Genomic DNA, 20,851 nt, shown 5'->3' with positions numbered 1-20,851 from the left:
CAACTCACAAACACACACAAGCCTTAAGATGGCAGAACACTCCAGAACCCCAATGAGGTGACCTGTTCCCTCTTTATTTGTACACAGCACTTGCTGCAATGCTACAGGAGTCCACAGGTGGAGCTATATATATTACAGCCCCCACCCTCCATCCTCAGCCTGGATCCAATGATACCTCTGCCCTCCAACACTGCCTGGCCTAAATAACGTACTTAGTCTAGATTTAGTCATGAGACTAATCATCTAATAAAATCTGAAACAACTCTATGTATAAAATGATCTCCTTTTGAGCTAGTGATAGGTATGTTGATGCCATGAATTTTGCACCTGCCTTTTCCCTCCTCATATGGAGTGGGGTGAATTTCCAGAGGTCCCTCTCCCAGAGTGGACTCTCCATCAATTGGACCGAGGAGCAATGAAAGAAAGAAAGACTTGCATTTATATTGCACCTTTCACGACCACCAGACGTCTCAAAGTGCTTTACAGCCAATTAAGTATTTTTGAAGTGCAGTCACTGTTGTAATGTGGGAAACACAGCAGCCAATTTGCGCACAGCAAGCTCCCACAAACAGCAATATGATAATGACCAGATAATCTGTTTTAGTGATGTAGATTGTGGGATAAATATTGGCCAGGACACCGGGGATAACTCCCCTGTTCTTCTTCGAAATTGTACCATGGGAACTTTTACGTCCACCTGAGAGGGCAGATGGGGCCTCGGTTTCATGTCATTTCTGAAAAATGGCACCTCAGACCATGCAGCATTTGCTCAGCACTTCACTGGAATGTCAGCCTAGATTTATATGCTCAAGTTCCTGAATTGGGACTTGAACCCACAACCTTCTGACTCAGAGGCAAGTGGACTACCCACTGGACCACAGCGGACACATGAATGGAAAAGGGAAGTGACAGGAATCAGTTGGGAGTGACGGAGTCCGGCAGCATTCTCTCTTCTCTTAGGCAATCCCCCGGAGTCAAGGATGACTTGATTCCACACTAATATGAGTTTAAACAGGACCGAGGTGACATGTTTGATCCCATTGCGGGTCATGAATTCTTTAAATTCAGCACTGGTGAAACATGGCCCGTTGTCACTGACCAGTATGTCAGACAGGCCATGGGTGGCAAACATGGCCCTCAGGCTTTCAATGGTGGCGGTGGCGGTGCTTCCCGACATTATTTCACATTCAATCCATTTTGAAAAATCATCCACCACCACAGGAACATTTTCCGAGAAACGGGCCCGCATAGTTGACATGGATCCTCGACCATGGTCTGGAGGGCCAGGACCACAAACTTAGTGGTGCCTCTCTGGGCGCGTTGCTCAACTGAGCACACACGCTGCATTGTCGTACACAGGACTCTAAGTCAGAGTTGATACCGGGTCACCACACGTGGGATCTGGCTATCGCTTTCATCATTACTATACCCGGGTGTGTGCTGTGGAGATCCGAGATGAACGTCTCCCTGCCCTTTTTGGGTAGCACTACGCGGTTACCCCACAACAGGCAGTCTGCCTGAATGGACTGCTCATCCTTTCGCCGCTGGAACAGCTTGATTGGCTCTTGCATTTCAACGGGGATGCTGGCCCAGCTCCCATGCAATACACAGTTTTTTACTAGGGTCAGCAGAGGATCTTGGCTGGTCCAAGTCCTAATCTGGCGGGCCGTGATTTATCATTTTCAAACGCTTCCATGACCATCAACAACTCTGCGGGCTGTGCCACCATCGACAAGTTTGCAGGCTGCGCCATTTCCACCCCCGTGGTGGGCAATGGTAGCCGACTGAGAGCATCCGCACAGTTCTCAGTGCCTGGCCTGTGGCGGATGGTATAGTTATACGCTGATAGCGCGAGTGCCCACCTTTGTATGCGGGCCGAGGCATTAGTATTTATCCCCTTGTTTTCAGCGAACAGGGATGTGAGGGGCTTGTGATCGATTTCCAGCTCAAATTTGAGGCCAAACAGGTACTGATGCATTTTCTTTACCCCGAACACACACGCTAATGCCTCTTTCTCAATCATGCTGTAGGCCCTCTCGGCCTTAGACAAGCTCCTGGATGCATTCGCGACAGGTTGCAACTTCCCCGCAATGTTAGCTGGTTGTAATACACACCCAACTCCGTACGATGACACATCACATGCTAGCACAAGTCTTTTACACGGGTTATACAATACAAGCAGCTTGTTGGAGCATAAAATGTTTCTGGCTTTCTCAAAAGCAATTACTTGTTTTTTTCCCCATACCCAGTTCTCACCTTTGCGCAATAACACATGTAGGGGCTCTAAAAGGGTGCTTAACCCCGGTAGGAAGTTACCAAAGTAGTTGAGGAGTCCCAGGAACGACCGCAGCTCCATGACGTTCTGTGGCCTGGGCGCGTTCCTGATAGTCTCTGTCTTGGCATCTGTGGGCCAAATGCCGTCCACCGCGATCTTTCTCCCCAAAAACTCCACGTCTGTTGCCATGAAGATGCATTTCGACCTCTTCAGCCGCAGCCCTATGCGATCCAGTCGCTGGAGGACCTCCTCCAGGTTTTGTAGGTGCTCGACGGTGTCCTGACCTGTGACCAATATGTCATCCTGAAAGACCACCATGTGTGGTACCGACTTGAGTAGGCTCTTCATGTTTCTCTGGAAGATCGCTGCAGCCGACCGAATTCCAAATGGGCATCTGTTGTAGATGAACAGTCCCTTGTGCGTGTTGATGCAGGTGACTCCTCCAGCTCCTGCGTCATGTAGGCCGAAGTTAGGTTGAGCTTGGTGAACGTCTTGCCTCCTGCCAGCATCGCAAATAGGTCGTCTGCCTTAGGTAGCGGGTATTGGTCCTGTAGCGAGAAACGAATAATCGCCGCAAATCCTGACCGTGCCATCACTTTTGAGTATTCGAACAATCGGGCTGGCCCACTCGCTGAATTCCACTGGGGAGATGATGCCCTTGCGTTGCAGCCTGTCCAGCTCGATTTCCACTCTCTCCCTCATCATGTGAGGTACCGCTCGCGCCTTGTGGTGAATGGGTCATGCCTCTGGGACCAAGTGGATCCGCACCTTCGCCCCGGAAAAGTTTCCAATGCCTGGCTCAAAAAGGGAAGGAAATTTGTTTAGAACCTGGGTACATGAGGCCTCATCAACATGTGATAGTGCTTGGATGTCATCCCAGTTCCAGCAGATTTTGCCCAGCCAGCTCCTTCCAAGCAGTGTGGGGCCATCGCCCGGGACAATCCAGAGTGGCAGTTCATGTACCGTGCCCTCGTAGGTGACCTTGACCATGGTGCTGCCCAGGACAGTGATAAGCTCTTTGGTGTACGTTCTCAGTTTCGTGTGGATGGGGCTCAGGGCTGGTCTGAATGCCTTGTTGCACCACAGTCTCTCAAACATCTTTTTACTCATGATGGATTGGCTAGCACAAGTGTCCAGTTCCATGGCTACGGGTAAGCCATTCAATTTTACGTTTAGCATTATAGGTGGACATTTCATCGAAAATGTGTGCACCCCGTGTACTTGCAAACATACCCTTTGAAGTGGCATGAATAGGCTGAATGGAAGCCTCCACAACACCAACAAGGTGTGAATCCTTTGTTGGGGACTCTGAGTCATCTGAGTCACCTGAGGCCTGCTGGCAGTTGCAGACTCATGGGTTCTGCCCTGTACATTTCTGCTCGCAAAGACAGTTCCAGTTAATTTATGAACATTTCTAGCACTTGTGTGCTGAGAGATTTGTTTGGTGTTATCACTGGTGGACATAAACACCTGTGCTATCGCAATGGCCTTACTGAGGGTTGGTGTCTCTACAGTCAAAAGCTTTCGTAGGATGGTCTCATGGCCAATGCCCAGTACAAAAAAGTCTCTGAGCATTTGCTCCAGGTAGCCATCAAACTCACATTGTCCTGCAAGTCGCCTGAGCCGGCGACGTAGCTTGCCACTTCCTGACCTTCAGATCGCTGGCACGTGTAGAACCGATGCCTCACCATCAGCACGCTCTCCCTCGGGTTAAGATGCTCCCGAACCAGTGTACACAGCTCCTCATACGACTTATCTGTGGTTTCACCGGAGCCAGAAGATTCTTCATGAGGCTGTAGGTCGGTGCCCTGCAGACCGTGAGGAGAACTGCTCTCCTTTTTGCAGCGCTTCCTTCTCCGTCCAGCTCATTGGCTACAAAGTACTGGACTAGCCATTCGACATAGGCTTCCCAGTCCTCACCCTCCGAGAACTTCTCCAGGATGCCCAGTTTGCTGCATCTTTGCGTTGGATTCGTATTCTCGTCGCCAGTTATTGTGTTCCTAACACAGATGAGGCTGCACACAGGGAGGTTAAAGTAACAGTGACATCAGTCTTTAATAAGACACTCCAGAGTGAGGAATAGGCTTATATAGAGTGCTCCCAAGGGATGCTGGGATCCCTTGGAAATTCAGGGGATGAGCTCCCTGGTGGTGGAAAATGGGAGTGCATGCTTTACAGATACACAACACAGATTATGATCTGAATGGTGACAGATTAGTAAAAGGGGAGGTGCAACGAAACCTGGGTGTCATGGTACATCAGTCATTGAAGGTAGGCATGCAGGTACAGCAGGCAGTAAAGAAAGCAAATGGCATGTCGGCCTTCATAGCGAGAGGATTTGAGTATAGGAGCAGGGAGGTCTTGCTGCAGTTGTACAGGGCCTTGGTGGGACCAAAGCTTGAGTATTGTGTGCAGTTTTGGTCTCCTAATCTGAGGAAGGACATTCTTGCTATTGAGGGAGTGCAGCAAAGGTTCACTAGACTGATTTGCTGGATGGCAGGACTGACAAATGAAGAAAGACTGGATCAACTAGGCTTATATTCAATGGAATTTAGAAGAATGAGAGGGGATCTCATAGAAGCATATAAAATTCTGATGGGATTGGACAGGTTAGATGCAGGAAGAATGTTCCCAGGGGTCATAGTCTAAGGATAAGAGGTAAGCCATCTCGGACCGAGATGAGGAGAAACTTTATCACCCAGAGAATTGTGACCCTGTGGAATTCTCTACCACAGAAAGTTATTGAGTCCAGTTCGTTGAATATATTCAAAAGGGAGTTAGATGTGGCCCTTACGGCTAAAGGGATCAGGGGTTATGGAGAGAAGGCAGGTGTGGGATCCTGAAATTGCATGATCAGCCATGATCATATTGAATGGTAGTGCAGGCTCGAAGGGCCGAATGGCCTGTCCCTTCACCTTTTTTCTTTGTTTCTATGTTAGTCAATGCTTCGATGCTGGGGATGTTGGCCTGAGCGAGAACACTGATGTTGGTGCGCCTATGCTGCCAATGAATTTGCAGGATCTTGCGGAGTTAGCGTTGGTGGTACTTCTCCAGTGCTTTGAGGTGCCTGCTGTACATAGTCCATGTCTCTGAGGCATATAGGAGGGCGGGTATCACTACTGCTCTGTAGACCATGAGTTTGGTGCCGAGTTTGAGATCCTGGTCTTCAAACACTTTTTTCCTCAGGCAATCGAAGGCTGCATTGGCACACTGAAGTAGGTGTTGGACTTCGTCATCACTTCATCTGCTCTTGTTGACAGTAGGCTCCCAAGGTATGGAAAGTGGTCCACGTTGTCCAAGGCCTCGTCATAGATCTTGATAGTCGGGGTGCAGTACTGTGTGGCGGGGGCAAGTTGGTAGAGAAGCTTCGTCTTACGGATGTTTAATGTAAGGCCCATACTCTCGTATGCTTTGGTGAGGGTACTGATGATGGTTTAGAGTGTGCGCAAACACAAGCGTTGTCTCCATACTGTAATTCAATGACAGAGGATGGGATGACCTTGGATCTGGACTGAAGACGATGGAGGTTGAACAGTTTCCTGTTGTATAAATTAGCTCCACTCCCGTGGGGAGCTTATTGAGGGTGAGATATACACAGGATGTCTGCATGTGGAATTACAGTGCAGGACCTCAGACACGATAGAATCATGGCCCTGAGGTGGGGAGAAGCTAAACTGTAATGTGCTAGATGGAACTTTGCCTTGCAGGATTTTGTTTCAAAGTGACAAGTGAGGTAGAACTGCGAGGGGATGAAAAGGCTGGGTCTCTTTTATCTTGAAAAAAGAAGGCTGATGGGTGACCTAATTGAGTTGTTTAAAATTATGAAAGGTTTTTATAGAGTGGATACAGAGAGGACCCGAAATTCAGTACTGCTGGAAAGCTGGTGCTCCCCTCCTTTTTGTGGCCATTAGTGTCGAAATTTTTTCGTGGCTGGGTCACCCCATATTCAGCTCCAAAAGTGAACAAATGGGTCCCAGCACTAATGAACCCTTCCAAAGTGGATTTTTCAGCAGTATGGCTGTCTTAATTTGAGCGTTATCACCACTGAGAAATTCAGCATGCAGATAAGGGTTCAAGGCCCTGAGGGGAGAAGGAGTTTGGAAGGAGGTTGGAAGGAGTCTGGAAGGATGGCTAGTGTAAGAGCTGTAAGGAGAGCAAACAGGTTCACTGATATGGAGCTGGAGACACTGATGGACTGTGTGGAGGACAGAAGAAGAATACTGTTTCCTGACGTGGGGAGACCTGGCAGACCGCCAGTACATAATGCATGGAGAGAGATTGCAGGGGAGGTGTCAGGCACCTCCATATATGTGGACCCACCCTCCCAGGAGGGTGCGGGCCAGTCTGCACCCGGCCCTTTCAGGGTGGCAAAGGGTCGATGCCTCCTAGCTCTGGGGCGATGGGGATCCTCCCTTCCTGCGTCCTCTTCCTCCTCAGGTGGTACTGCTGGCTCGACCTCCAGCGGCTGTCCCCTCATGATGGTCAGGTTGTGCAGCATGCAGTAGACCACGATGATGATGGAGACCCGTTGAGGAAAGTACTGCAAGGTGCCACCAGAGCGGTCCAGGCACCGGAACCTCTGCTTATGCCTATGCACTGCTCGATGATGCACTTGGTGGCACAATGAACGTCATTGTATGCATGCTCTGGCGCTGTCCTGGGGTTCCGCAGTGGAGTGAATAGCCAAGTGGACAGGGGATATCCCTTGTCCCCAAGCAGCCAACCGCAATCCTGATTCGGGCCGGTCAAGGTGGCAGGCACACTGGTCTGGCGCAGAATGAACGAATCATGCTGCTGCCTTCCTTGCCCGCTGCCTGTCTGCACGGTGCTTCTCCTGCGTACCGCCTTGCTTCTGAGCAGGTATACCAACACTCCTCTCATCCTCAGGGTGAACCCTGCCAAGCAGGTCTCTGCAGCCTACAGGTCTCCACTAAAGAGTCAGACCTGAAAGTTGTCCAAAAGTACAGGGGTATGTGCAAACCTCTGAGCAGCACTCAGCAGGTTGAATGGAGCCAAAACAATTAATAAAACTAATTGAAAAGATAAATACAGTGGATGATGTAATCTGAAATAAAAACACTAAAATTAATAAAACTATTTCCCTACCAAAGGGCCCCGATCGCGGCAAAACTCCAGCAGTGTCGCTTTCATGTACCGCATTGAATACCTCGCGGGGGCACTGCCGGGAAAAATCCTAACTTTGTGCAGCTGAAAATCCCTGTCCTTGCTGCTTTTTAGTGGCCTGCATGCTGCAGAGCTCTCCGCTGGAAAGTTACCTGTACAGCGGCTTCACCCTGTCATTTCCAGCGGAAGTGAGCACCACTCAAATACCCCTCGAGTTGAATATGGCTCGGTGAGGAAAATCATCCTACCATGGCGGCCAATCGATTTTTTCGATCGGACGCCCAAACCCCACGGTCGCTGTCACTTTCAGGGACGGTGAATTTCAGCCTCAGAGTATTTCCAGTTGTGCGGAAGAGCATAACCAGAGACCATCAATATAAGATACTTCTTTACCCAAAGGGAATGTGGAACTCCCTACCACAGCGAGTGGTTGATGCAAATGCAGTAGTATAGATGCATTAAAGGGGAGGCAAGAAAAACTTATGAGGGAGAAGGGAGGGTTATGCTGATAGATTTAGTAAGGAAAGACAGGAGGAGGTTCGAGTGGGGCATAAATGCCAGCATGGACTGGTTGGGCCAAATAGCCTGTTTCTGTGCTGTATATCCTATGCAATCCTATGTAGTGTAACACATCATCTGAATAACGGCACCTCTGACAGTGCAGCACTCCCTCAGGTACTGCGCTGGGTATCAGCCTCCATCGACTGCAGGTACATAAAGCAGAAGAGGTAAAATTGGGGCCAAATCCCTTTAATAGTTTTTAATTGTGGTGAGAATATTCTCTTGTCATAAATGAGTTACCCAGACAGCTCACAAGCTCTAACTTTGAGTAAAGTTGCTGCAGATTAACACTTACCTTTGTGACCTTTCCTCCCTTCAGGGCCTCTGGTCCCTGCGCTTCCAGGGACTCCAGATACCCCCTTTGGGCCTCTGACGCCAGGTCGACCTTTAAAGCCCTGAATGCTGGGGAATCCTGCCATTCCTGGTAAACCTTTTACACCTAAGGGGTTGAATTCAACGCACTCACGTCAGTTAGAGATCTGGGACCTCGGATCGAGCACATGGCATATTAGCATCATCCACACTGAAAGCAGGTTGTTAATAAGAGACAGGCATAGAGCTATGCTAAACAATATTGCAGAATCCCCCTTCAGACCTCTGATGCCAGGTCGACCTTTAAAGCCCCAGACCTCGGGAATCCTGCCATATAGTGTTATAGTCCCAGTATGGTACAGAATGTCCCTATAGTGTTATTGTCCCAGTGTGGTACAGAATGTCCCTATAGTGTTATAGTCCCAGTGTGGTACAGAATGTCCCTATAGTGTTATAGTCCCAATGTGGTACAGAATGGGCCTATAGTGTTATAGTCCCATTGTGGGTACAGAATGTCCCTATAGTGTTATAGTCCCATTGTGGGTACAGAATGTCCCTATAGTGTTATAGTCCAAGTGTGGGTACAGAATGGGCCTATAGTGTTATAGTCCCAGTGTGGGTACAGAATGGCCCTATAGTGTTATAGTCCCAGTGTGGGTACGGAATGTCCCTATAGTGTTATAATCCCAGTGTGGGTACAGAATGGCCCTATAGTGTTATAGTCCCAGTGTGGGTACAGAATGGCCCTATAGTGTTATAGTCCCAGTGTGGGTACAGAATGGGCCTATAGTATTATAGTCCCAGTGTGGGTACAGAATGGGCCTATAGTGTTATAGTCCCAGTGTGGGTACAGAATGGGCCTATAGTGTTATAGTTCCAGTGTGGGTACAGAATGGCCTATAGTATTATAGTCCCAGTGTGGGTACAGAATGGCCCTATAGTGTTATAGTCCCAGTGTGGGTACAAAATGGCCCTATAGTGTTATAGTCCCAGTGTGGGTACAGAATGGCCTATAGTATTATAGTCCCAGTGTGGGTACAGAATGGCCCGATAGTGTTATAGTCCCAGTGTGGGTACAGAATGGCCCTATAGTGTTATAATCCAATCCCATTCACAATGTGGGGTGTCACTCAATGATTTGCATTCAAAATAGATGCTTCAAATCATTCATTTGAACTCTGAGCCATCTCTCCATCATACGAGACATGTTATCTGAGCAATTTACACTTCAATTCCAGGAAATGCTTTTCATCGGCATGATAGAAATGCTGGCATGTAAGTTTATGCACTTCAACTCGTTTAATCAATTTCTAATGATTATTTTACCTTTTAGTCCATCGAGGCCAGGAAGCCCGTCCATACCAACAGGAGCGAGGGGTCCTGGAAATCCTACATCCCCAAGCGCTCCTTGGGCACCGGGAATCCCTGGCATTCCTTTCATTCCTGCAGGTCCCGGTGGACCACGATCACCATGCTCACCTTGGTAACCCTGAGAACCTATAACCAAACAAACCTTCATCAGTAGGAGGAGGAGGATGAAGAGGAAGAGGAGGTGGAAGTGGATGAGGGGGAGGAAGAAGAGGAGGAGGTGTAACAGGAGGAGGAGGAGGATGTGGAAGAGGAGGTGGAAGAGGAAAATGAAGTGGAAGAGGAGGAGGTGGAGGTGGAGGAAGAGGAGGTGGAAGTGGAGGAGGAGGAAGATAGGGACTGATAGAGCAGATGTAAGGGGAATGACTAAGAGGGAGGAAAATGGGAATGTTCCTGGGTCACTTGAAGAATGCGAGATGGTAAGGTTGAAGAAGGGAGAATTGAGCAGAAGCTGCCTTCAGTCAACCGCTGATGATGAGGATGAAGATGATGTATCAGACATGGAGGCTTAAAGCCTATCAATACTCTGACTGGAGCAGTTGAATGTTGCTTGAGATGCACAGGGCTAATGGACTGTGCTGTGGAGGCCTGCCTTAAAATGATTCTTTCTCTTCTTACTGACCATATCTGACCCCCATTCTCTTGACCTTCAAAAACCAAATATCTGTAAAGGGTCCAAATTTAGGACTGAAATTAAGCAGTCAGGAGTCAGGGCCCCTACTGGCCTCTGTCCCACAGGTAAGGCTATCTGCAGTTTGGCAACTCAAATTAATCCTATTCCCACAGTGCGTGTGGGCAAGTACTGAACCTCCAATGTGTTGTAACATCAGTGACAGAGCAAGGGGGAGGGGATACAGTGCGGCAATGAATCACCACCAGGTTGTTCCAACTGCTAAAAGCTGTATAAAGAAGAACTCACTGCGTTCAATTACAGAAAGGTGACTGACGGAGGCCATGCCAAACTAAACTCAATTGAATGTCTCAACCGAAAGACAGCACCTCCGACAGTGCAGCATTCCCTCAGTATAGCACTGGGAGTACCAGCCTCAATTTTTGTGGCTCAAGTCTGTGGAGTAGGATTTGAACCCATAACCTTTTGACTCTGAGGCGAGGGTGCTGCCCACTGTGCCACGGCTGACACTACAATATCACTGCCCTGGTTTCCGATTGATGATCACTGTCCACTCAGCTTCCCCTGGGAATCACCCTTCATGCTACAGACAATTGATGGTGAAACACTCTGCTTACCCACAGATCCTGGAAAACCGGGTATCCCTGGTAACCCTGGGAATCCTGGCTGAGCCATACCCCCAGGTTGTCCCTTCAGTCCAGGTAATCCTGCAATGCCATGTGGTCCTGGCTGGCCTCGTTCACCTTTGGGAGCGGGCATTCCCAACATTCCATCCGCACCTGAGGAAAATAAAAGGGCTTTAAGGTCCTTTGCGAATAGACAATGTATTCTCTAAACAACGGAGCTGGTTGGGCAAGATTGGTGATGACCTCGTCCATTTGGGCCTCAGCTATATGATCCATCGATTCCATTCATTACTAAAGAGATAAATGATATTCTTCCCCCACGAGCCCCAGCCCTTCCTCCACCCTGACCCCGTAGCTCAGCTTGATCTTAGTGAGTGGGTGAGCTGTATGGACCTGCAAAGGCTCTAGGTCAAATCTCCATTCTGGGCGCAGTTCGCAGTTCTTAATGACCTCAGTTTCCTTCGATTGGGGAGAAATTTGGCAGGTGAATTTCCTCTCATGCTCTGTGGCCGTAACTTCACCAGACGTGCAATGAAAAGACCATTTAAACCCCCAAATGGGCGTAGAGTGAAATGGGCTGTTGATTCACTTTGAGTTGTTTTGCTCTGCCGAAAATTAATTTCAACCTCCCATAGGTCAACTTAGAATCTAGAATCTTACAACACAGAAGGAAGCCATTCGGCCCATCGTGTCTGTGCTGGCTCTTTGAAAGAGCTCTCCAATCAGTCCCACTCCCCTGTTCTTTCCCCATAGCCCTGAAAATGAATCCTCTCTAAGTACGTGCCTAATTGCTTTTTGAAAGTTCCTATGGAATCTGCTTCCACCAGCCTTTCAGGTAGCGATAATAACAACCCTGCGTGTAAAAGAAATTCACCTAATTTGCCCTCTAGATCTTTTGCCAATTGTTTGTAATCTCTGGTTACAGACCCCACTTGCTCTATCAAAATCCTTCATAATTTTGAACACCTCTATAACTTCTTAACTTTCGCTGCTCTAAGGAGAACAACCCTAGCTTCTTCAGTCTCTCCACATAACTGAAGTTCCTCATCCCTGGTGTCATTCTGGTAAACTTCCTCGGCACCCTCTCCAGAGCCTTGACATCTTTCCTAAAGTGTGGTGCCCAGGACTTGACAGGCAAATAATAATCTTAGCCGTTCCTTGCCTCTGAGTCCAGTTTCGCCTGCGTCTCCTTGACCTCCTTTGGCTCCTGGCCTCCCTGAGTGCCCTGGTACACCTTGGTATCCTGGCAACGCACCGATGGCTTCTCCGGGCAAACCTTTGGCACCAGGTAGCCCTGGCCTCCCTGGTTTGCCTTGAAGACCAGCATTCCCATCCTGCCCAAGTGGGCCTGGGAGTCCTTGATCTCCACGGGGCCCAACAAAACCTGCATGAGGGTTGAGCACATTACAATTTTTATTTTAGCAGCTTTCACTAAGTATTCAGCAACAATAAAAACTCGCAGTTATATAGCGCCTTTAACATAGTAAACGTCCCAAGGCGCATCACAGGAGCGATTATCAGACAAAATTTGACACCAAGCTACCATAAGGAGATCTTAGGACAAATGACCAAAAGCTTGGCCAAAGAGGGAGGTTTTAAAAAGTGTCTTAAAGGAGGAGAGAGAGGCGGAGAGGTTTGGGGAGGGAATTCCAGAGCTTAGGGCCCAGGCAGCTGAAGGCACGGCCATCAGTGGCGGAGCGATGGAAATTGGGGATGCACAAGAGTCCAGAATTGAAGGAGCGCAGAGATTGCGGAAGGTTGTAGGGTCGGAGAAGATTACCAATATAGGGAGGGGCGAGGGTCATGGAGGAATTTGAAAACAAGGATGAGAATTTTAAAATTTCAGGCAGGGAAGAATATGAAGTGTTTGAACTTCAGGATAAGTTCCACCAGTTCACATCCTGGCTCTGAGCTATTTCAAATCCCTTGCATATCACAATGAGCTCAGGGATCTGCAGCTTTTTGCTACAATAGTGAGTGGACATCAGGGAGATTTGATTGAAGTCTTAATATGATCGTAGGACCAGACAGTGTCCGTGTTCGATAGGTTAGGTTTAAGGAGGGGACGCACGGATAAGCTACGTAAGCAAAGACCAAGGTTAGATATCAGGAGGTATTATTTTTCGTGGAGGGACATCGACTGGCACAAGTTTCCAGTTCGTGTAATGATTGGGGATTCACTGCAAATGTTCAAAAGGGAGTTGGACAGATTCCACGCTGAAGCTGATAGCACGGTGTACAAAGGATGGGTGGGATACTGGGTGATGGATCACATGGTACAGTAGGGTAGTGGTTATCATAGAATCATACAGCACAGGAGGAGGCCATTCAGTCCATCTTGCCTGTGTCAACTCTTTGAAAGAGCTATCCAATTAGTCCCACTTTCCTGCTCTTCCCTCGCAGCCCTGCAAATTTTCCCCCTTCAAGTATTTATCCAGTTTCTTTATGTTACTATCTAGTAATCCAGAGAACGTGAGTTCAAATAGCATTATATTACTGCAGAGAGCAGACAGCACTGACTTGGGGCAGGCCCAAACATGCCCCACAGGAATACGCATCAGCTGGGCGGGGATGGGTAAATGGCTGAAAGCAGGAACGTCATGGTTGATGAGCGCCTTTTGTCATGGAATGTGTTCAGGCCATCGAAAGACAAAGGAAAGCTATTCAACCACAGACTTGTCAGAGCCACACATTGAGGTACAGCTCAGTTGACAAAGGAACAGGCCAAAGACTTGATTTTGCTTTTCAGTTGCACAGCCTCAGGGGAAAAACAGTTGAACTTTTGGCATGAGAAGAAGCATTTTTGCAAGTATAAAAGATGCCAGTTGCAGCCATCTCTCTCTCTCCCCTCTTCTACGCCTGCTCGCATCGTTCAACGCACAAGGACTGAGCACTCTGTCTGGGACGGAGAGAAGAAATCACCATCTACAAGCAAAGAGAGCCTTGCTACTTCGACTGGGAAGCTAACCTTGAGACTGGACTTGAATTCCACAGATTGGTACAGACCCAGAAGATACGCCTCATCGGGAGAAGCAGCAAGTAAGCCAGAGGGGTAATTGGTGAATATTTATCCCAGCGCATGCATCTTTAAGACCAGCGCATAGTGTGAAAGGGTGTCGTGTGTCCCAACAAAGCCTGAGGGGTTTTAATGGGGAGGTTTTTGCAAGGTTCATAAGCGTATGCACAATTCTGTGGACAGATCCGGTGGTACTTTTGAATCAGACCAGGGGTGTTTTAAATGTGGGTGCTTCACGTTACGGGCCTGTTTAGAGGGGCCAGACTGTGTGTTGTATTGTGTTATTTGTTTTACACTACCAGGGTGTGTTTTTACTGGGTGCAGGTGTGTGCTTTAACTTGAATAAAAGCATTGTGATGGTTGAGACCAAAAGACATGTCTATGACTATATATTACTGTTCATGACTATAATTCCGGAGGACTAGAACTGTTGTAAGAGGGGTGATTCCACTTACATGACCATGAAGCTGTCAGATTGTTGTAAAAACCCAACTGGTTCACTAATGTGCTTTCGGGAAGGAAATATAAGAACATTAGAAATAGGAGCAGGAATAGGCCATACGAGCCCTCGGGCCTGCTTCGCCATTTAATTCGATCATGGCTGATCCGATCATGGACTCAGGTCCACTTCCCTGCCCGCTCTCCATAACCCCTTATTCCCTTATCGTTTAAGAAACTGTCTAGTTCTGTCTTAAATTTATTTAATGTCCCAGTTACCACAGCTCTCTGAGGCAGTGAATTCCACAGATCCACAACCCTCTGAGAGAAGAAATTTCTCCTCATCTCAGTTTTAAATGGACGGCCCCTTATTCTAAGATTATGCCCTCTAGTTCTAGTCTCCCCTATCAGTGGAAACATCCTCTCTGCATCCACCTTGTCAAGTCCCCTCATAATCTTATACGTTTCGATAAGATCACCTCATTCTTCTGAATTCCAATGAGTAGAGGCCCAACCTTTTCTCATGTCAACCCCCTCATCTCTGGAATCAACCTAGTGAACCTTCTCTGAACTGCCTCCAAAGCAAGTATATCCTTTCATAAATATGGAAACCAAAACTGCACGCAGTATTCCAGGTGTGGCCTCACCAACACCTTATATAGCTGTAGCAAGACTCCCTTGCTTTTATACTCCATCCCCTTTGCAATAAAGGCCAAGATTCCATTGGCCTTCCTGATCACTTGCTGTACCTGCACATTAACCTTTTGTGTTTTATGCACAAGTACCCCCAGGTCCCGCTGTACTGCAGCACTTTGCAATCTTTCTCCATTTAAATAATAACTTGCTCTTTGATTTTTTCTGCCAAAGTGCATGACCTCACACTTTCCAACATTATACTCCATCTGCCAAATTTTTGCCCACTCACTTAGCCTGTCTATTTCCTTTTGCAGACTTTTTGTGTTCTCCTCACACATTGCTTTTCCTCCCATATTTGTATCATCAGCAAACTTGGCTACGTTACACTCAGTCCCTTCTTCCAAGTCGTTAATATATATTGTAAATAGTTGGGGTCCCAGCACTGATCCCTGCGGCACCCCATTGGTTACTGATTGCCAACCCGAGAATGAACCATTTATCCCGAATCTCTGTTTCCTGTTCTTTAGCCAATCCTCTATCCATACTAATATATTACCCCCAACCTCGTGAACTTTTATCTTGTGCAGTAACCTTTTATGTGGCACCTTGTCAAATGCCTTCTGGAAATCCAAATACACCACATCCACTGGTTCCCCTTTATCCACCCTGTTCGTTACATCCTCAAAGAATTCTAGAAAATTTGTCAAACAATACTTCCCCTTGATAAATCCAGGCTGACTCTGTGTGACCGAATTTTGCTTTTCCAAATGTCCTGCTACTGCTTTTTTAATAATAGACTCCAACATCTTCCCAACCACAAATGTTAGGCTAACTGGTCTATAGTTACCTGCTTTTTGTCTGCCTCCTTTTTTAAATAGGGGCGTTACATTTGCAGTTTTAGAAACATAGGAACATCGAAAATAGGTGTAGGAGTAGGCCATTCGGCCCTTCGAGCCTGCACCACCATTCAATAAGATCATGGCTGATCATTCCCTCAGTACCCCTTTCCTGCTTTCTCTCCATACCCCTTGATCCCTTTAGCTGTAAGGGCCATATCTAATTCCTTCTTGAATATATCCAATGAAGTGGCATCAACAACTCTCTGTGGTAGGAAATTCCACAGGTTAACAACTCTCTGAGTGAAGAAGTTTCTCCTCATCTCAGTCCTAAATGGCCTATCCCTTATCCTAAGACTGTGTCCCCTTGTTCTGGACTTCCCCATCATTGGGAACATTCTTCCTGCTTCTAGCCTGTCCAGTCCCGTCAGAATCTTATAAGTTTCTATGATATCCGCTCTCATCCTTCTAAACTCCAGTGTATAAAGGCCCAGTTGATCCAGTCTCTCCTCATATGTCAGTTCCGCCATCCCGGGAATCAGTCTGGTGAACCCTCGCTGCACTCCCTCAATAACAAGAATGTCCTTCCTCAGATTAGGAGACCAAAACTGAACACAATATCACCAAGGCCCTGTACAACTGCAGTAAGACCTCCCTGCTCCGATACTCAAATCCCCTAGTTATGAAGGCCAACATACCATTTGCCTTCTTCACCGCCTGCTGTACCTGCATGCCAACTTTCAATGACTGATGAACCATGACACCCAGGTTTCGTTGCACCTCCCCCTTTCCTAATCTTCCGCCATTCAGATAATATTCTGCCTTCGTGTTTATGCCCCAAAGTGGATAATGTCACATTTATCCACATTATACTGCATCTGCCATGCATTTGCCCACTCACCTAACATGTCCAAGTCACCCTGCAGCCATTTAGCATCCTCCTCACAGCTCACACCGCCACCCAGTTTAATCTCATCAGCAAACTTGGAGATATTACACTCAATTCCTTCATCTAAATCATTAATGTATATTGTAAAGAGCTGGGGTCCCAGCACTGAGCCCTGCGGCACTCCACTAGTCACTGCCTGCCATTCTGAAAAGGACCCGTTTATCCCAACTCTGTGCTTCCTGTCTGCCAACCAGTTCTCTATCTTCGTCAGTACATTACCCCCAATACCATGTGCTTTAATTTTGTACACCAATCTCTTGTGTATGACCTTGTCAAAAGCCTTTTGAAAGTCCAAATACTCCACATCCACTGGTTCTCTCTTGTCCACTCTACTAGTTACATCCTCAAAAAATTCCAGAAGATTTGTCAAGCATGATTTCCCTTTCATAAATCCATGCTGACTTGGACCGATCCTGTCACTGCTTTCTAAATGCGCTGCTATTTCATCTTTAATAATTGATTCCAACATTTTCCCCACTAGTGATGTCAGGCTAGCTGGTCTATAATTACCCATTTTCTCTCTCCCTCCTTTTTTAAACAGTGGTGTTACATTAGCTACCCTCCATTCGATAGGAACTGATCCAGAGTCGATGGATTGTTGGAAAATGATCACCAATGCATCCACTATTTCTATGGCCACTTCCTTAAGTACTCTGGAATGCAGACTATCAGACCCCAGAGATTTATCGGCCTTCAATCCCATCAATTTCCATAACACAATTTCCCACTTTATAAGGATATCCTTCAGTTCCTCCTTCTCACTCGACCCTCGGACCCCTAGTATTTCTGGAAGGTTATTTGTGTCTTCCTTCGTGAAAACAGAGCCAAAGTATTTGTATAACTGGTCCGCCATTTCTTTGTTCCCCATTATAAATTCACCTGAATCTGACTGCAAGGGACCTAAGTTTGTTTTCACTAATCTTTTTCTCTTCACATATCTATAGAAGTTTTTGCAGTCAGTTTTTATGTTCCCAGAAAGCTTCTTCTCATACTCTATTTTCCCGCTCCTAATTAAACCCTTTGTCCTCCTCTGCTGTATTACAAAATTCTCCCAGTCCTCAGGTTTGTTGCTTTTCCTGACCAATTTATATGCCTCTTCCTTGGATCTAACACTATCCTTAATTTCCCTTGTTAGCCACGGTTGAGCCATCTTCCCCGTTTTATTTTTTACTCCAGACAGGGATGTCCAATTGTCGAAGTTCATCCATGTGATCTTTAAATGTTTGCCATTGCCTATCCACCGTCAACCGTTTAAGTATCACTCGCCAGTCCATTCTAGCCAATTCACGTCTCATACCATTGAAGTTACCTTTCTCCAAGTTCAGGACCCTAGTCTCTGAATTAACTGTGTCACTCTCCATCTTAATAAAGAATTCTACCATATTATGGTCACTTTTCCCCAAGGGGCCTTGCACAACAAGATTGCTAATTAGTCCTTTCTCATTACACATCACCCAGTCTAGGATGGCGCCCTCTAAGTTGGTTCCTCGACATATTGGTCCAGAAAACCATCCCTAATACACTCCAGGAAATCCTCCTCCACCGCATTGCTACCAGTTTGGTTAGTCCAATCAATATGTCGATTAAAGTCGGCCATGATAAATGCTGTACCTTTATTGCACGCATCCCTAATTTCTTGTTTGATGCGGTCCCCATCCTCATTACTACTGTTTGGTGGTTTGTACACAACTCACACCAGTGTTTTCTGCCCTTTGGTATTCTGTAGCTCCACCCATATAGATTCCACATCATCCAAACTAATGTCCTTCCTTACTATTGCATTAATTTCCTCTTTAACCAGCAACGCCACCCCACCTCCTTTTCCTTTCTGTCTATCGTTCCTAAATGTTGAATATCCTTGGATGTTGAGTTCCCAACCTTGGTCACTCTGGAGCCATGTCTCCGTGATGCCAATGACATCTTATCCGTTAACTGCTATCTGCGCAGTTAATTCGTCCACCTTATTCCAAATACTCCTCGCATTGAGGCACAGAGCCTTCAGGCTTGTCTTTTTAACATCCATTGTCCCTTTAGGATTTTATTTTAATGTGGCCCTTTTTGCTTTTTGCCTTGGGTTTCTCTGCCCTCCACTTTTACTTTTCTTCTTTCTATCTTTTGCTTCTGCCCCCATTCTACTTCCCTCTGTCTCCCTGCATAGGTTCCCATCCCCCTGCCATATTAGTTTAACCCCTTCCCAACAGCACTAGCAAACACTCCCCCCTAGGACATTGGTTCCGGTGCTGCCTAGGTGCAGACCATCCGGCTTGTACTGGTCCCAGCTCCCCCAGAACCGGTTCCAATGTCCCAGGAATTTGAATCCCTCCCTTCTGCACCACTTCTCAAGCCACGTATTTTCCAATCTGCTGGGACCTCCCCATAATCCAGGGAATTTTGGTCAATTACAACATTGCATCCACTATCCCTGCCACTACTTCTCTTAAGATCCTAGGATGCAAGCCATCAGATTAAGGGGATTTATCTGCCTTTAGTCCCATTATCTTACTGAGTACAACCTCCTGCCATCCTTACCTGGTCTGGCCCTATCTGTGACTCCAGTCCCTCACCAATACCGTTGGCTCTTAGTTGCACTCTGAATTAGTTTAACAAGACCCTAAGTTGTATCAAAACCGCTACCAATGGTTTAAGGGTAAGGGTATTAAGGGTTACAGACCAAGGCAGATGGATGGAGTTAAGATACAGACCAGCCATAATCTGATTGAATATAGTAACAGGCTCGAGGTGCTGAATGGCCTCCTCCTGTTCGTTTGTTCCTAACACATCACTTTAGACACGATCGCAATGGAGAAGCTTCGCTTCCTGATAACCTGGTGGTCCTGGAATTCCTGAGCCCGGAGCACCGATGAAACCTTTCCGTCCAGGGAATCCTGGTCTGGACAATCCTGGAAATCCCAGCTGACCTTTGACACCTGGAATGCAACAATTCCTTTTAAGTGAGGTAGCCAAATAGCCCAATGTTGATTGGTGTAAATAATAACATATATATGACATCATCGGCAACGCAATATATCTCTACACTACCTTTATTTCCAAGCAAGCCTGGTAGTCCCCTTTGGCCGGCAGGTCCTGGGGTTCCACAAGGGATAGCTGTGTAGATTAACATAATAACAGTTCAGAAACCAAAATTAATCTCCACAACTTTAATAAAAATCCCAATCATCAAGACCCTGTTATAATGAAACTCTCATTGAAAAAATTCAAATAGACTGCTTCTGATATTTTCCTTAATATTCTCGGGATGTAGGCATCGCTGGCAAGGCCAGCATTTATTGCCCATCCTTAATTGTCCTTGAGAAGGTGGTGGTGAGCCACTCTCTTGAACCGTTGTAGTTCGTGTGGTGAAGGTACTCCCAACCTGCTGTTAGGGAGGGCATTCTGGGATTTTGACCCAGCAATGATGAAGGAATGGCAGGTACATTTGACTTGGAAGGGAACTTGGAAGTGATGGTGTTCCCATATGCCTGCTGCCCTTGTCCTTCTAGGTGGTGGAGGATGCGGGTTTGGGAGGTGCTGTCGAAGAAGCCTTAGTGAGTTGTTGCAGTGCATCTTGTAGATGGTACACACTGCAGCCATGGTACACCAGTGGTGGAGGGAGTGAATGTTTAAGGTAGAGGATGGGGTGCTGATCAAGCAGGCTGCTTTGTCATGGATGGTGTCCAGGCAAGCGGAGAGCCTTGTAGAAGGTGGAATGGCGTTGGGGAGTCAGAATACCCAGCCTCTGACCTGCTCTTGTGGCCACATTATTTATGTGGCTGGTCCAGTTAAGTTTCTGGTCAATGGTGACCCCCAGGATGTTGATGGTGGGGGATTCGGTGACCATACAGGGTAGGGAAACACTTACTATAATGGAGAATTCCCTAGAGACTGCTCCAGTTAAAATGAAACTCGTCAGAGTAAGAATATTACAAAGGAGTTCCAAAGCAGAATGAACATCTGCGATGAAATCTTATAATAAACATATTTGGGCAGATTCCCCACTCTAGCTCTCATCATGAGGAAAGGTTCTCAAAGGGAGCGGGGACTGGGAACTCTGTCAATGTCTGGACAATCACTGACTGCAG

The 20,851-nt window shown here is 47.1% G+C and overlaps 1 protein-coding gene across 1 annotated transcript in view; it reads right to left on the bottom strand.

Moving 5' to 3' along the window:
• Positions 1–20,851, bottom strand: part of LOC139274985 (collagen alpha-6(IV) chain-like) — a 401,423-nt gene that overhangs the window by 80,792 nt on the left and 299,780 nt on the right. Inside the window, exons 27-32 of the mRNA XM_070891802.1 lie at positions 19,812–19,877; positions 19,598–19,699; positions 12,060–12,281; positions 10,889–11,050; positions 9,599–9,769; positions 8,256–8,399 (exon numbers count right to left, since the gene is read on the bottom strand). Coding sequence (XP_070747903.1) covers positions 8,256–8,399; positions 9,599–9,769; positions 10,889–11,050; positions 12,060–12,281; positions 19,598–19,699; positions 19,812–19,877 — 867 coding nt within the window. The remainder of the gene's footprint in view (positions 1–8,255; positions 8,400–9,598; positions 9,770–10,888; positions 11,051–12,059; positions 12,282–19,597; positions 19,700–19,811; positions 19,878–20,851) is intronic.

This window comes from Pristiophorus japonicus, chromosome 10 (assembly GCF_044704955.1).
Source record: "Pristiophorus japonicus isolate sPriJap1 chromosome 10, sPriJap1.hap1, whole genome shotgun sequence".
In the NCBI taxonomy this organism is placed as follows: Eukaryota; Metazoa; Chordata; class Chondrichthyes; family Pristiophoridae; genus Pristiophorus; species Pristiophorus japonicus.
The sequence above is the reverse complement of the archived record's forward strand: the minus strand, read 5'-3'. Positions and strand labels throughout refer to the sequence as shown.